The sequence below is a fragment of the Balaenoptera borealis genome, assembly GCF_965194805.1.
Source record: "Balaenoptera borealis genome assembly, chromosome: X".
Taxonomy (NCBI): Eukaryota; Metazoa; Chordata; class Mammalia; order Artiodactyla; family Balaenopteridae; genus Balaenoptera; species Balaenoptera borealis.
The window spans coordinates 29,015,192-29,032,883 of record NC_138881.1 but is presented as its reverse complement, the minus strand read 5'-3'; the positions used below and the strand labels follow the sequence as shown (position 1 = coordinate 29,032,883).

Here is a 17,692-nt window from a genome sequence, read left to right as displayed (position 1 = left end):
AAGTCGACTTTTTCCACTAGACCTTGAGCCTCAGTATATGCTCACATCAGCAAGCTAAATAACACACCCACATGTGCCATGACAGTTCCAAAACCATAAGGATCAAAAAATTGGGCGGTGGCCCAATTCCTGGAAATCCCCGCCCCTTCCTAAAATAGCTAGAATACTCCTCCCACTCATTAGGCTATGAAATTACCCACCCCTCTAAAAACTGACAACCCCATACCCTGGTGCGTTTCTCACCATCTGAAATGGCCCACACTCTGTCTGTGGAGGGTGTTTCTCTCTAAATAAATCCACTTCTTACCTATCACAAACAAACAAACAAACATTCATTTGAAAAGATGTAAGCATAGCTCAGTTTCCCCTTTCTTAAGCTATAAAATGGTTTCACCACAATTTCCAGAGGAGATACTATAATTATCTAATAGGGTTCGTGATGTTTTCTACATTAAATTGTGCTTCACTTTGAATTTCTAATTGTAGTTTTCTGTGTGTTAATTAAGAGCCTGAAGACAATCACATTAAGAAAATATTTAAATAATAGTAGTAATTATTAGTATATCAGACTAAAAGAACATTTCAGAACCATCATCCGATGAGTGTTACAGTGTTTAAGGTGATACCTAATAGTAAATCTGCTAAGGATCGTAATTAAATAGCACAGACTGATAACACAGACTAGGGCTCCTTTTATCTATAATATTAAGTATGGAACTGTAACTTAGTATTTTGGTTTATAGTTCATTAAGTACTTTACATGAATGATGTTATTTGAATTTCGACAGAAGTTTGTCAGATGGGTAAGGGCAGGGATTGGGGTCAGTTTGGCTCACCTCAGAGGCAAACCTCTCATTATCTTTTCACATCATTGTGAAGGATCTTCAGTGGCAATAACTATTCTAATTGTGTATTTTAATGGGAAGAGATTTTGTAGCTGCTCTGTACATCATTGGGGCATGGAAATGGTACTATTTGCAGCGGTTCATCCTCTCCACCATGAATGAGTAGCTTTCCATGGTTGTACCCATTTCCTCTTCTCCTACTTTTTCCTGAGTTCTGGGCAGTTTGATTTATGTTTCCTGTTTTTGCACGTGACACTTGAGATAATGGTCTACACAGAGTTCACACTCAATAAATGTTGTTAATTGACAGACACATTTTTCTTCGTTTAATCTCCAAAGGAAGAGACTCTGTGCCCGGTGTGTGTGTATGTGTGTGTGAAGGGAGGAAATTAAAGTGATCACTGTTGTTGTGGAAAATTAGTCACAAAAACAAATAGACATTTCTCCAAAGAAGATATACAGATTGCCAACAAACACATGAAAGAATGCTCAACATCATTAATCATTAGAGAAATGCAAATCAAAACTACAATGAGATACCATCTCACACCAGTCAGAATGGCCATCATCAAAAAATCTACAAACAATAAATGCTGGAGAGGGTGTGGAGAAAAGGGAACCCTCTTGCACTGTTGGTGGGAATGTAAATTGCTCCAGCCACTATGGAGAACAGTATGGAGGTTCCTTAAAAAACTAAAAATAGAACTACCATACGACCCAGCAATCCCAGTCCTGGGCATATACCCTGAGAAAACCATAATTCAAAAAGAGTCATGTACCACAATGTTCATTGCAGCTCTATTTACAATAGCCAGGACATGGAAGCAACCTAAATGTCCATTGACAGATGATTGGATAAAGAAGATGTGGCACATATATACAATGGAATATTACTCAGCCATAAAAAGGAACGAAACTGAGTTATTTGTAGTGAGGTGGATGGACCTAGAGACTGTCATACAGAGTGAAATAAGTCAGAAAGAGAGAAACAAATACAGTATGCTAACACATATATATTGAATCTAAGGAAAAAAAAAAAAAAGGTCATGAAGAGCCTAGGAGCAAGACGGGAATAAAGACACAGACCTACTAGAGAATGGACTTGAGGATATGGGGAGGGGGAAGGGTAAGCTGTGACAAAGTGAGAGAGTGGCATGGACATATATACACTACCAAACGTAAAATAGCTAGTGGGAAGCAGCCGCATAGCACAGGGAGATCAGCTCCGTGCTTTGTGACCACCTAGAGTGGTGGGATAGGGAGGGTGGGAGGGAGGGAGACGCAAGAGGGAAGAGATATGGGGATATATGTATATGTATAACTGATTCACTTTGTTATAAAGCAGAAACTAACACACCATTGTAAAGCAATTATACTCTAATAAAGATGTTAATAAAAACCGCAAATATGAGTAGGGATCTGACTTTTTGCTCTTATAATTCAATACTGTTTAGAAAGAGAATAAATGAAAAAAGTTATATTCATAAATTTATGTATTCTTATTAGGGATATGAATTTTATGTCAACCTATTAATTTTTAAAAGCTATTTTTAAAATAAGATGATGTGACAGTTGTATAAAAGTTAGTGTCGCCAGAAAAACCTCTAGAATTAGCCTATAATACTCAGACCTCATTTTCATAGACTCTAATTAAATTTCTTTCACATTTTAGGCTGTTATATTGAATGCGAAATGTATTTGCAATGGCCGTCATTTAATATGCAACAAAAACAGGGGACTGTTTATTAGCAACTTTATTTTAAGTTTTCATTCCAAATATTCTTCTAATTCAAGAGCTCTGAAAACACAGGTTTTTTGCATTATTCTACCCTGACTTTATGGCTAATGATGAATATACTTGATGAGGAATACTTCACTTTAAGTGGCAGTTTTGAAGTACTTCCATGGAAGGTGGTGCACAATTAAAATTATTCTGACAGTCTGTTATGCACTGTACACAAGTAATAAAATTAATGGATGCACTTCAAGTAATGAGCCATTTCCTCTGGGTGCAATATATTTATTCATAGACTATTTCAGGGGTTGTTTAGAATATGAGATGTGAATGGATTATGATCCATTATCTCTGAGATTCTAATGTGCTGCTACAAAATGGTTTCCATAAGTATTGTTCATAATGCCTGGTGAGTTAGTGTTTGTATTCTTAAGTAGCTAACAAAAAATTAGAAAAACAGATGCTCAAATGATTGATACTTAAAACTTTGCAGATATTTACACTTACAAACTGTCATGAAACTTAAAATTTTCAGTTAAGAGGCATAATTCTATGAAATACACATAAAAGAATTATATATAATAATAAAATTATTCATAGTATTTGCTGGGGAAACACTTAGTACCTTTATTCTGCAAAAGTGTTAAGGGACTTTCTCATAATCTCATTACTAGTACTGGATAATAGATGGCCAGTTAATTGATGAAGTTGAAGTAATGGCATTTCTAATTTTAGTTTGAGAGACACACATTAAGTAATGTGACATGTGACAGTGCTGTTGATCCCTCCCCCAAGTATTTTAAAGCAGACTTGAAGCAAGAGAGACTGCATGCGTCTTGTGTTTGGCTTTTCGTGTCTGTGGCTATTGCTCCCCTAATGTTTGTATTCGTATGAAGTAAGATATTGATTTGGTGTTGGGTGAGTTCACAAAGTGTATTTATTTCATACCTACTCTAAGCTGAGAATTCTATCAGATACTGCCAGTGGAGAGATTTTTCTTAGGGGGCTTTATAGTTTAGAAAGACAGGTTATACTGTAGTTGAGCAGGAAGCATGTTCATATATGAATTAATACAGTATTTCCATACAAATCGTTAATAAATAAAATGTCTGATTTTCTGCAGTCAAAATCATATCTTCACCAGTGACATCTAGAAATTTCTGTTTTTAACTTTTAGCATGGCTATCCTGTGTAACTTTAATTTCAAATGATTACAGATTTATGACCAATTATTCCAAGATTCCCTAATAAACTCTTATGGATTCATTACTGATTGATATAATTTTTTTTAAAAGTGTCTAAATATACTTTCTATATCCCATATTAGTGCCATATTATATAAAATTACTATCTTTAAAAAATATTTATTATTTTTCATAAATGACCCTTTTCAGTAATTAAAAAGACTCCCCCTCTCCCTAATTTACCATTTGAAAGATCTGGTTTCTTTTCCTTGTTTCCTACATGTTCTTTTTCATTTCTTTATATTAACATTGACTAATATTTATTGGTTGCCTAGTATATGTCATGCTTGGTGTAACAATTCACACATGTTAACTCAGAACCCTGATAGGTGTCCAGTGAGGTCAATTGTATTTTTTTAACTTTTTATTTCATATTGGAGTATAGTTGATTAACAATGTTGTGTTAGTTTCAGGTGTACAGCAGAGTGATTCAGTTATACATATACATGTATCTACTCTTTTTCAAATTCTTTTCCCATTTAGGTTATTACAGAATATTGAGCAGAGTTCCCTGTGCTATACAGTAGGTCCTTGTTGGTTATCTATTTTAAATATAGCTGTGTGTACATGTCAATTCTCAATCCATGGATGAGAAAAATGAGGCCCAGTGTGATTACCTAACTGAACCCAGTTCACTCATTTAGTAAAGTAGTGGTGGGGGGCAGGGACCAAATTTGAACTCAGGTCTGCCTAATACCAGAGCTTTTGCTATGAACTTTATACCCTTTTGCCTGCTTTTACCATTTATCCTAATAAGGAGATCCTTCTTTTACCTATTATTATATTTTAATTCCCTTTATTCGGTTATAAAAATCAATATGCTCTTAAGTGGAGAGTACTGTAGATTTCATAGTGGATTTGTACTAAATTCACTTTTCTCATTTATGTTAATTCCTTTTGCAGCAATGTTTAGCATCTGGACATTTTTTGGGCACGACATATTGAACTGATAGTTTTGGGTAATGATCAAGGAGTCATTAAATTCTAGCTCTGGATTTTAATAGGTACCATAGAACTTACTGATACTTCATTATAGTTTGATTTGTATTTTGCTGATTAAATTAGCATGCATTATTCTTATTAAAATTAATTTATGATTTTATTTTTCCAATTGCTAAGGGGTTTTCATATGGTTGACCTCAGGGACAGTGAGATAATTTTCTCTGTATTCCCTTATCATTTGGACAAATGCTAAATAAATTCAATCCAGCATTGTTCCATCAGTACTTTTAATTTACTTTAGCATCTCTTGTTTGCCTGTCATGGACTTGGACGACCAAGGACTGACTTCCTTCTTCTAAGTGCCTATTCACATTTAATATATGCTGAAAATATTTCTCCTAAACATCTGGTCATTTAGATCCATGGCACATTTTTGAATCATTTTCTAACATAATTTACAATTTCTACCGTGTGTACTTTTAAATTGTTCCCTTTCATTTTCCAGCAATAATATCAGCATGTTATTGTAGTATTTTTTCTCAAACTGAGTGCCTATATGACCGGAGATTTGGATTCTTCCCTTATACTTTGTAACAAACATGATCATTTTACAACTATAGTTTCTTAGTGGCATCCCTTAGAACATATTTTGGTATAATTCTTGGTCACTGCTCAAAACCAAATTATCCCAAACAGAATATCCCACAACACATCCAGATGTCTCAATAAAACCAGTCATTTCCTTAGCTGTTAGGGAGGGTATTAGAGGAATATTTAGCTCCTGCAAACCATGGGCTTCCTTTTATAGCTGTATATATAGAAATATACATATATTATCTTTTAACTCTTTAGTTTTTCAATTAATTTTTTTCAAAAATGTATCAGGCAAAGAATGAGGAAAAGATCGTTGCCAACGATATTTGCGAAGTTTGTTTTCTCCAGTGTCGTCCTGGCTAGCGTCAAACTCTGAAATGAGTGAAGTTAGAGTTGTGTTTCAAATGGATTGAGAGACGTGGTTTGGCAGCATGACATAATTACAACAAAATGAAAATTAGGTATCTGAGCAGAGGAAAGTAAAGGAGAATAAAATAATATAGTTGTTGACCTCAAATCCATGTCTTTTATTCTTTAAAAAGAGTGAAGTGGGAAGCATGTACAAGTTAGCAGAACCACAGGCCTCACATTTGCTAGAGATGGTCTTCAGACTTTTTAATAACGTAATAACTTACTTGTCAGTTAACTAAATCACATTACCAGAAAGTTGTGTAAAGTGGACATTCATAAAAGAAGATTCTCCTAGACAACTTGGTCTTCACTAAATCATTTTACCCCTAAAATACTTTAACTTAGAGGAAGAATCTTACAGTGAGCTTATGATCCCTTTTGAGATCTGCGAGTATATGTAGGAAAAGGAAACATTTGAATATTCAGTGTTTCAGAAATATTAGAAAGTTAGTGCTATCATAGCTATGTTTTAACATGCATATCATATTTACTATATTTCTTTATATAGTGTAATTTATTAAAGAAGTTACTATGTAAACAAATTGTGTGTGTAAAAACATTACATATTATGAACTTTAGAGAGTTAATAATGTGATATTGCTGTACTTGCATTGGATTGGCATTAGTCATATATCACATTTTGACAAAATTTAAATAAGATGGTATGTGTTAAAAGACATAGCATATTCCCTAAAACGTAGTAGATTTTCCAGAAGGCTGAAGTTGATAATGATATGCTTATGTTTCCATTTTGCCCTCGATAGACTTTTTCTGCTTTAATATTTCTATAGATGATTTTAAAACTTTCAGATCAACTTCCACATTTGTAAATGATATGTAAATAATTTGAAAACCTTTTTTCTAATTAGAAAGATTATTTTTCCTAATGCTTGTTTTCTTTCTTTGGACTCATGGGCAATCCGCTTATTTCTGGCTTTCTGTAGCATAAACAGAGAATTATTGATTTTTTATACATACTCACTTTTTTCCTTTTTTTAAAAATCCAAATAATAACATTTCAACTAATTCAAAGGCATTTTAAAAACTACAAATGTATGTTACTTTTTAGAAGTATAGTTTAATAATATACATGATATTTAACATTTATTTGGAAATATCCAAAAAGTTATTTGTCTGTAATCTTCCATCCCCACCATCAGAGCTTTGACCATTTTTTTAAATTTAAATATTTTCTACTCTTCTACATCTTATGTATCCTTATTTAGTACTTTGCTACATTCATATTATTTGATAAGATGCAACTCTAGTAATTTGCAGCCAATAATCAGAAATCTTGGTATTTTAACTTCTTTATCAGTAAATAAATGATTTGTTTGAAATTATTCAGATGATGAATAGTTTGGAACTTGAGTCAACGGTGGTTTTCAGATAATGTCTTTCAGTCTGTGGCTTCAGTAGATATATTTATAAAATATGTCTTTCTAGAGGGTGTTAATGCTGACAGTATCAAACAAGCCTCAGAACAACTGAACAGCCGGTGGATCGAGTTCTGCCAGTTGCTAAGTGAGAGACTTAACTGGCTGGAGTATCAGAACAACATCATCACTTTCTATCATCAGCTACAACAATTGGAGCAGATGACAACTACTGCAGAAAACTGGTTGAAAACCCAACCCACCACCACATCAGAGCCAACAGCAATTAAAAGCCAGTTAAAAAATTGTAAGGTAAGACTCTTTCCTCTTATTTGGAGCATGATCAATAGAAATTTCTTGGAAATTTCCAGAAGAATAGCAAATTATTTAATGATAAAATTTCCCTCTTAAGGGTTTAATTAAACACAGTAAAGATCAAAATATAAGCGAAGAAAATCAGTTTAAATAGGTAACATATGGATGCCCGAATCCCCAAAAGCTTAGTTACACATAGTTAATTGATTTTGTCAGTTTGCAAAATGATGAGGCAGTGTTGGAGTATAGGAACCACACGTATCCTATGGAAAATGGACAGTAATTTGGCGCTGTTTCTTATGGCAGCTCAGGTGAAAAGAGCAAAACACAGTCATATGTTCAAAATGTGGAATCCACACAAACAGAAGCAGCTGATATACAGTATAATTGGATATATGAGGAAAATCTTTAAAACTGACAGTCCATTAAATTAGGATACTTCGAGGAAGGATCCTTTACAAAAATATTTTTTATATGTACTTGGAGTATAGAGGAACCTCAAGGGATAGTACAGTAACCCAGCCTCAGTGCTGTTACTATACTTAAGATAGAAAGGATCAGGGAGCGAGAAGTTACAGAAACCCAGAAGGAGAGTCAGATGCTCATTGTAAAGGCAGCTTTAAGAGCCAGTCCAAGTACCAACACAGGAATGGGGCCAGAAAAATAAACACCCTACTTTGCTCTCCTCCCTGCCTCCAGAATCTGAATAAGGGTCCCCATCAACTAAACTTAATCAGAAGGCAGACGACAAGGAGCTTTAATCTATAAATGTCATTCTCCTGGGTCACAGGAGAAGGGTGGGCAGTATATCTGGAGGGGCAAACAAGACACAGCACACACAAAAGGGCCTGAGAAAGACACTAAATGAGTATTCTGCACGTGTAAATAAACAAGATATATCAATATAAACAACTTGAACTTTTTACATAGTTACTACAAAATGTTTCTATGCATAGTTACACTTTTCATGGGAAGTGGCAAATTGATTAGAGGATAGATGAAAAGGTTTCCAGGATGAACCTTAATGGTAAACTGAGATGACTGGGCTTAATTTTAAAAGCAATGAATGGGGTTAATCTGCATACTTTGAAAACAGTGGTTTAAATAATGGAAGACTGGAGATGGAGAGGCAACAGGGTTGGTTTGGAGGTGGTATTGAATCCAGAAAGTGAGGGGAAATTGAAAGCTATTTTGAAGGGAAAGTCAGTTGAAGGATTTGATGATTCTTCTTCAAATATTGGACCTACAGCTTTACTAGGAAGTAAATAAACTCAGGAAATATATTTTTGGATAAAGAATATCATACAGCAAGGCATTTAGTTTATTAGGCAAATATGCAAGTATAGGGAATTTCTATAAAATTTATGTATATGTAACTTAAGAGATACTTTTCCTGTGTACCTGCATACCACCCTCCTTGCAAAAAAAAATGGAAGAAAGAAAGAAAGAGAAGAAAAGAAAGCACTTGTTTTCTTGGTTAACACCATGGCACATAATCTTTCATAGGAAAGGCACACCTAGTCAAACAGTTTTAGGAGAGGGAAGCAGGTATCTAACACACATTGAACCACGCTTTAATATTCTCCTGAATTTTTACATAATCCTGGAATAACTGACATACTTGAATTATTACACATAAAGTAGTGGAGTAAAATACTGTCTAGAAAAATTCCCTGTAATTCTAGATACATTTTGCTATTAAAGAATAGAATCCATGACTTTTTTTCCCTGTGAATTAGAGGAATACTCCACCTGTATTATTTCTTGCGATAAAAAATCTGTTGATAGTACCTTAACCTGATCCTTGAGATTCAGATATAGATATTAATAACATCTACAAAATGCATTCATCCATAAAATAAATATTCAGTGTCTCTAATGTGGCCAAGAATGATACTAAGTGTATTAGCTGGTTTGGGCTGCCATAACAAATACCATAGACTGGGTGGCTTAAACAAAAGAAATTTATTTCTCACAGTTCTGGAGGCTGAAAGTCCAAGATGAAGGTCTGGCAGGGTTCAACTTCTGGTGAGAACTCTCTTTCTGTCTTGCAGACAGCTGCCTTCTCACCACGTCCTCACCTGGCCTTTCCTTGGCACATGTGCATGGAGGGGAAAAAAAAAATCTTTATCTTCTTCTTGTAAGGCCACCAGTCCTATCAGATAAAGACCCTGCAGTTAAGAACTGATTTAACCTTAATTACTTTCTAAAAGCCCTATCACCAAATATAGTCACATTGTGGGTTAGAGCTCCAACACACAAATTTTGGGGAATGTGATTTGGTACACAGATTCTCACCCTGCCCCCCATTTATGTCCTTGTTACATGCCATGAGCCCCCAAAGTCCAAAAGTCATAACTCATTCTAGCATCAAGCCTAAAGTCCAAAGTCTCTTCATCATTTAAATCAGATATGGATGAGACTCAAGATATCATTCATCCTGAGATAGAACTTTTTTCCTGCTATGAACCAGTGAAACCAGATGACTTATGCGCTTCCAATATATGATGGTGGGACAGGCATAGGATAGGCATTCACATTCCAAAAGGAGAAAAAATAGGGAAGAAAGAAAGGATCCTAACCAAGTCCAAAATTTAGCAAGGCAAATTCCACTGGATTTAAGGTTTGAGAATCATCTTCTTTGGCTTGATGCCCTGCCTTCCAGTCCTGCTAGGGTGATGCTTCTACCTTTAGGACCCACTGGGGTGGCAGACACTTAAGTTTAGGGAATATTAGAGTGAGCATTCATTGACCCTGCCCTCATAGCATTTACCTAGAGTAGGTGAGAGAGAGATTAAGTAAATGATTAAATAAACAGATGTTAAATTACCACCAGGACAAATGCTTTAAACAGAGGTACAGAGTTCTGGGAGAGTGTCTAACAGGGAAAACCTGACCTTGACAGAGCCACCAAGGGCAGCTTCCTTGAGGCAGGTACATTTGAGTTGAAATTAAGAGAACAGCAGGGAAGGAGGCTTCAGGCAGAAGGAACATGGTGGGAGGGAGCAATAATGACCAAATAACTGAAATAAGGCCAATGTGAATGCTGGGCATAGAAGGGTGGGGGTGTAAGATGAAAGATGGAGGCAAAAAGACAAGCGTATAGGAGACAAAGCAAGGACTCTTAGGGCACGCTAGGACCTTGGTCTTTATCTGAGGAGCGAACGGAGATCACTGGAGGTTACATATCTTAAATATTCTCTCGAGCTTAGAGAAGTCATCCTAAGTGAAATCATTTCTTTTTCTGCATTCAGCCACAAAGTTCCAAATTCTGATGATGGAAGTCTATCCCTCTTCATCACTCCTTACTGTTTCTCTCTGCCCCATTGGTTTCTGTTAGTTTGATGAATCACCTTAGGCAAAATACTTAGCAGGATAAGCCCCATGTCATTCACACAACAGTTGAAATTGTGATGACTTGGTTGTGATTAGTAATAGGTAAATAAATTACTCCATCCTATTTGTCAGCGCATTCTGTTATTTGGAGATGTTTCTAAAATTAGGGGGCAGATTTAGCTCAAAATCTAATGTTTGCCAGAACTGGTTCTTAATAGGTATATAAATTACTCCATCCTATTTGTCAGCGCATTCTGTCATTTGGAGATGTTTCTAAAATTAGGGTGCAGATTTAGCTCAAAGTCTAGTGTTTGCCAGAACTGGTTCTTAATATGTTGACGATTAGGGAGCCCTTTGGGAATTGGAAGAAATCCATGGACCCTTTCCTGAGGAAATAAATACAAGTTTTTCCAGTAGATAAACATATAATTTTAAAGGATAAACAGACTGAGAGAACATGCCTGACTCTGGAGGACCAACCACACTAAGGCCCTTTTATGGAAATAACGAGTAATTGTTAACATCTTTTAAATGTTAAATATTTGAGGTCAAAATGATATTTCCTATGATTTACTCTCAGAACTTTAAGGTCCCTGCTGAACATTTGCCCAAATGTTTTATTAGTTTCAAAGTCCCCTTTGTTTTGCAGAACATACTTTACTATACTGTAGACTCATTATATAGCCCCCTAAGAAGGAAGAATGACGGCCCTACATCTGGCCAAATGTAAATCGGGTTCTTAAATGTTTCACGGCAGATGTCATTGGTACCATTTGCAAGTCTAGTGTACAAAGTGCATGTCTGTAATTCTATAATCCAAACCACAGAGTGTTACCCTTTACCTCTTGTCTTACTCTTCTTCTATGAATATGCTCCTACCTTCTAGCACTTGATAGAGAGGCTTTATATTTGAATGGGAGAGATGGGGGTCACCTCCTTATTTATCTAAATGTCTTTAATTTTCACCTACCAAAAGAATTTGATTGTTAGAGACTAACCTACCTGAATCAACTCATACTGTTATAATCACATATCAAAATTCCTCTGAAAGTTATCTTTATATCTTCTAAAAATAGATTGTCCGTTAGGTAGTATCGCTACTATGAAAGGATCTGTGTGGTAAATTTATCTCATTCAGTCCCAAGACAAAAGTTACTCTCTCTAAAAGAGTATGCATGGATCCAAAAATAACAGGTTTTTTTTTTAACTTTTTACTTTAATTTCCAGGAAGCTCAGATTTATATTTAGTTCATAATTATTATAATTCTATCAATTTTCCTTTCCTTCTAATTGTCTTGTGATCCAATTTTTACATTTTAATTCTCCTGCTTTTTACATTTTGAACGATAAATGATCCTGAAGTACTTTTTTCTAGAGGTGGCATAGTTATGACTTTTAAGTGAACAACCATGGTAATAATACTTTAAAAAAGAGCATTTTGAAATTTCTGTTTGAGTTCAAATTATGTATTTATCAGATACATATGAATTGCAACTTCACTGGAAACAAAAGAGTATGAAAACATTTATACCAAGAACAGCACTGGTCCAAAGAAATTGGATGCAGGCCACAAATTCGAGTCACGTGTAATTTTAAATGTTCTAGAAATGACATTTAAATAGGAAAAAGAGGTAAATAAATAAATTTCAATAATGCATTTTATTTAACCTGATATGTCAAAAATATCATTTCAAGATTTAATCATTATTTAAAACTGTGAGTTTATATTTGTATTTTCATACTAAGTCTTCAAAATTCAGTGTATGTTTTACAATGACAGCACACCTAAATTTGGACTAACCACTTTTTAGGTGCTCAGTAGCCACATGTGACGAGAGACTACTACATTGGACAGCAGGGCACAGTGTCCTTGTGATTTTTATCAACTAAATCAGAGTAGTCTTGAGAGTGAAAGGGGGTGCTGTTAACAATTATGCCAGGACAACAAGAGTAAAGCAGAGCAAACAGTCTCCCTAATTAAAATGATGGTAATTGCCTATTCAGTCAGGAGAAGTGATAAGACTGTACAAAACTTAGATAATTATAGACACAAATATGTGAGTGTATATACATAAATATTACATAGATTACATATATATGTAATCTATATAAAATTAATATATAAACATATTTGTAATTTAATGTAGTATGTATATATGCAGACATATGTAGATATATATACAATTTATATTCTACACAAATGAATTTAAGGAAAATTGTTCATTGAACGAGCTTAGAATTTGAAGTAAAGGTGCACAATTTTGACATGAGCGGTATAGAGAAACATCCATGTTTAATTTATGAAAAAGATATAAGGTCATTCATAGTACTTTTCAGCTGTATATATTTATGCCCATTAATGTTCTAAATGATGTCATTTTGAAATTTAAAAATGATTGTATATGATGATATCTATTGAATGAAGAGTCAAGGTATTCTTAAATTGATCACCTGTGCTGGAGGCTTGCTTCAACCATCATGGATGTTTCTTACCAATATTTTGATAAGGGCATTAAGCTAAGTTTGCATCACTGCCTTTTAATACTTTTCTTTGCAAAAATGTAATGTATGCAAAGTAAAAACGTTATTTATTTTAATACTCTAAATTATGGTACAGGATGAAGTCAACCGGCTGTCAGTTCTTCAGCCTCAAATTGAGCGATTAAAAATTCAAAGCATAGCCCTGAAAGAGAAAGGACAAGGGCCAATGTTCCTGGATGCAGACTTTGTGGCCTTTACAAATCATTTTAACCAAGTCTTTGCTGATATGCAGGCCAGAGAGAAAGAGCTACAGACAAGTAAGTAAAAATACTTAAAATGACTAACTTGATGTTTTCCAAATTAGTTATTTATCGTGAAAAGAGAAAGTACTAACATGAAAGAATGATTTCCATCAAAGAAACCATACTCTCTACAACCTGTAGTAACAAGTAATGGAATGTTGTTTTTGGAAGACAAATATGTTAGATTTCCATTTCTTGCCCCCTCCATAATAATGTCATGACTATGAAGAACAAATGAAGTAAATGTTGTATATAGGCGTAACTTCTCCTTGGCGGGTTGCAAATTTTACAGTCAAATGTTTGGAACATTGAGGGAAATAAAAGAGCAGTTGAAGCCCTGTTAGTAGGTTTTCATCAAATCCAGTTTGCTTCATGTGCAAGGGTATCTAGCTAGGCATCTTGTTAATACTTCTATCAATTTATATGAAGATTATTATAGCTGTAGCATACATGTGGCAACTGAAACTCAGCCAAGGACAAATTATTCTTTGGGCTGCATTTTACTCTTGGATCACTATAACTATACAATATCTTCTTTTTCTCATTTACTGGTAAAATACAACATATGAGTGGAGCAATTATGCAAATGCCTACCATATGACGAGCAAATTTTTCAGGATGTCAATTTTGTCTCTCACCAATTTGCTCTTATGATATTAATACACAGTCCAAATATCCCTACTCATCAGACAAAAATTCCTTTGACAGGCAGGTTTATGAACACTTTTAAGCATTAGCAAATGGGTCTTTGGTTCACCATACACATATATACATATGTATATATATGTACACACAAAGGATTATAGAGTAAAACTAGATTTTTAAGGTATTAAGATAAAAATATTTTTTAAAAAGTCATCCTCAAAGTTGTCATGAGAAACACAAGAACATATATTTGTTTTCTACTGAAACTTTAATTTGTTGGAACACACATTTTTAACTGCTTTCCTTTGTAAATATGCCAAAAATTTACCACATAATAACATTTCTAGAATCAGCATAGTGTAATACACGGGCTTTCCTCACTTTCCTGGTTTTTTTCCTTTTTATTTCCTGGTGAGGTCATGTAATGAAAGATAAATGCATTTTTTTTCCTTTCTTTTACTTCAAAGTGATTTTTACTGAGGGGTTTATTTTCCTGATAGGGAATCAGGTAATACAACTTTACAGTAACGTCAGCTCCCTCTAGTGGGGTTCAGTGTACTTGTTGCTGAGCCTCTGTAAAATCAATTGGGGAAGATTGTAAATGTCCTAAATTTTCAAACGTTGACCTATTTAAGAATAATGCATTTTTCTTATCATAAAATCCATAAACCTCCCTTAAAGTCAAGTACATGTTAATGGTTATACTGTAACTGGTTGGCAAAGGAGCTTATTCACTGAAAATTTTTTAATTTACATAGACTTACTCATTATATTAAGGTTTAACATTTTTTTCTGTTTCTTTTAAAGGTGTTCAGAATGTTGATATGTGATGATAACAGATTTGATTATGACACCATAATATAAATATATAATAATATATAACCTCTGTTCACACAGCTATCAGTATACCCATCTATATTAGCATGTCTTCTCTTTATCTTGTATATACATGATGATTGTTTATAAAAGTGCCAAATATTTTCATTTCATTTATGTCTAAATAAAATGTACTCCTTTCCACTGTATTAACCGAAATATCTCTAACACTTTGATTCACTCTTTTGGAAAACTTGTTTTGATTCATTAATAATCATAAATTAAATATGGATTATATATATGAATTATAAATTATGCAATTTATATTTGTATATATAATTTATATGCATTATGTGTATTAAATATTATATATAAATTGTGTATTTATACAATTTATACATTGCACATATTATGTATTATATGTATAAATTATATATAATTTTATGTAATATGTATTTATATATAATTTATGTATATGTATTATGTACATATATAAAAATGGTGAATAAAAGTTCACCACATCAAGTCATATTGCAGTTCAGTTTGTTAATTAATAATTATTTTCAAGGAATTTTCCATATGTATGTTTTCCCCCAAACTTACACCAGGGAGTAAATCTCATTTCTTGTATTACTACATGGTGCTTTGAACATATTAAGTATTCAGCAAATAAGAGCTACCATCTTGGGAATCCATCTTGACTTTCATTCCCTCTTTCCTTTTCTTCTTTACTAGTGTTCTCACAATGAAACAAAAACTTGACATCTTAAGTGTACTTTAAATGGTGAAAACTGGTGTGAGGAATTGGTGGTTGGCATTTGGCAAAGATGATATGAGAAAATAATATTAAAAGTTAAATGTATTCTATATTCATAGTAATTTTTAGTCTACAAACAACAATCTTATAAGTTATCTTTCTTAGTCCTCAGAGAGGACACAGAAGCTGAAAGATGAACAGGAATTAGTGAGACTAAGGGTAGTAGGTGCTGGCTAGCTAAGAATCTGAGAAGTCCTGTGTCCCTGGAGCACAGAGAGGAGAGAGTGATGCAAGGTGAGCCTAGAGAGGCAAACAGTCTAGAAGGGCCTTTTATGAGCCACGGTGAGGGTTCTAGACACTAACATGAGAAAAATGAAACAATACTGATGGGTTTTATGCTGTGATATAACATCATAAATCAGTTCTGCATTTTCAGAAACTGAGCGATGAGGATAGATTGAAAGGAAGCAAAAGTACACGTGGAGAGACTAGGAAGGATCTTCCCTTGTGTGGGTTTTTGCTTGAGCTAAATAACTTACCTGTGAGATACTAACAAAGGCATTTGATCTTTTCACAAGTTGTTCTGTCTTCTCAGAATAGAGTGGAAGTTTGGTTTAGCTCTCAATGGGAGAACTTTACGTCTTGCATCCGAATACTGATCCGAAGCAGTTATACAGAAAAAAGATCAACAGTTCAGAAACTGAAATATTTCCCTTCTCATTAAACTGAGAGACCAGAAGGAAGCTAAAGAAGGGAGAAGACAATCAGGGCCTCCCTTAGAAATGAAGTGGACTTGAGGGTGAGATTAGAGCCCATTGGGTAACTATTCCCACAGCTCTTCAGATGTATTTCCTGATTGATGAACCCACACATGGGTAGTGAGATAACGAGTTCAGAAACTATGGACTTGCTAGGTCTTGTTTCAGTTCTAGCTCCTCCCCAAAGCAATCCACCTGTGAAACACCCAGAGAGTTTACTTAGGATCCAGATTTCAAGGAAAAAAATGTGCCCAAACATCCCGAATCAGAATACAGAATAAGATGTTCCATCTATACAATATGGTAAATAGTGCCCACATGCAGTGGTGGTCTGGATTCTTCAATACTTTATCAGGGTTTTGAAGAGAACCTGAGACTTGACATAATGTAAGTTATTCATTGAATAATACAAATTAATGTGTACTTTGTTGACATTTTGTTTAACACAAAGAAAAATAATGTATCAAGTTGTGATTATTTCTTAAGATCTAGCTAGAATTGTATTGGTTAATAGAAGAAAGATCAATCAAATTTATTATTTAATAATTTAGAATGTTTCAGTGGTCATCTTCTTTCTAGATTTGAGAGATTTTTGTTTTATGCTGGCCTGTGCTGAAAAACAATGGATTCTTTGAATGTATGGCATTTTATTTCTGTCAGTCTGTCTATCTGTCTACTTTCCTTCCTCCCTCCTTTGATCTATTCCATAGGTGGATGATGACTGAGTTTTGGACCATCTATAATATTATAACAGATACTTATGAGTTAAGTAACTGTTTTATACTTGTACAGTGCTCATGCTACCTTATCACTTTGGTGATAAGCTGACAAGTCAGAAAATCTTTGTTTCCTCTCATTTAATGTAGGTACAATTACAACTACAAATACAATCTTTTCCCAGGATGCTACAAATGCCAAGATTATCCTCAGCACAGTCTAAACACTCTTCCAAATACATGGTTAAATATGCTGTGCAATATAATAAACTATGCCTTGTATATGTATTTTTAAATGACCATTAAGTATTAACCAGTATTGAAACAACAGTATTTAAGTAAACCTGAAGTTAAACAAACAAAACACTTTCATCCTTTTTGTTACCATTTCCCTTGATCTTTATCTATTATTATTATTT

The 17,692-nt window shown here is 34.1% G+C and overlaps 1 protein-coding gene across 8 annotated transcripts in view; it reads left to right on the top strand.

Moving 5' to 3' along the window:
* DMD (dystrophin) overlaps positions 1-17,692 on the top strand; it is a 2,485,149-nt gene that overhangs the window by 1,086,109 nt on the left and 1,381,348 nt on the right. For all 8 annotated transcript variants that reach the window (XM_082378022.1, XM_082378021.1, XM_082378025.1 and 5 more), the window contains 2 exons: positions 7,218-7,459; positions 13,416-13,596. In XM_082378022.1, coding sequence (XP_082234148.1) covers positions 7,218-7,459; positions 13,416-13,596 — 423 coding nt within the window. The remainder of the gene's footprint in view (positions 1-7,217; positions 7,460-13,415; positions 13,597-17,692) is intronic.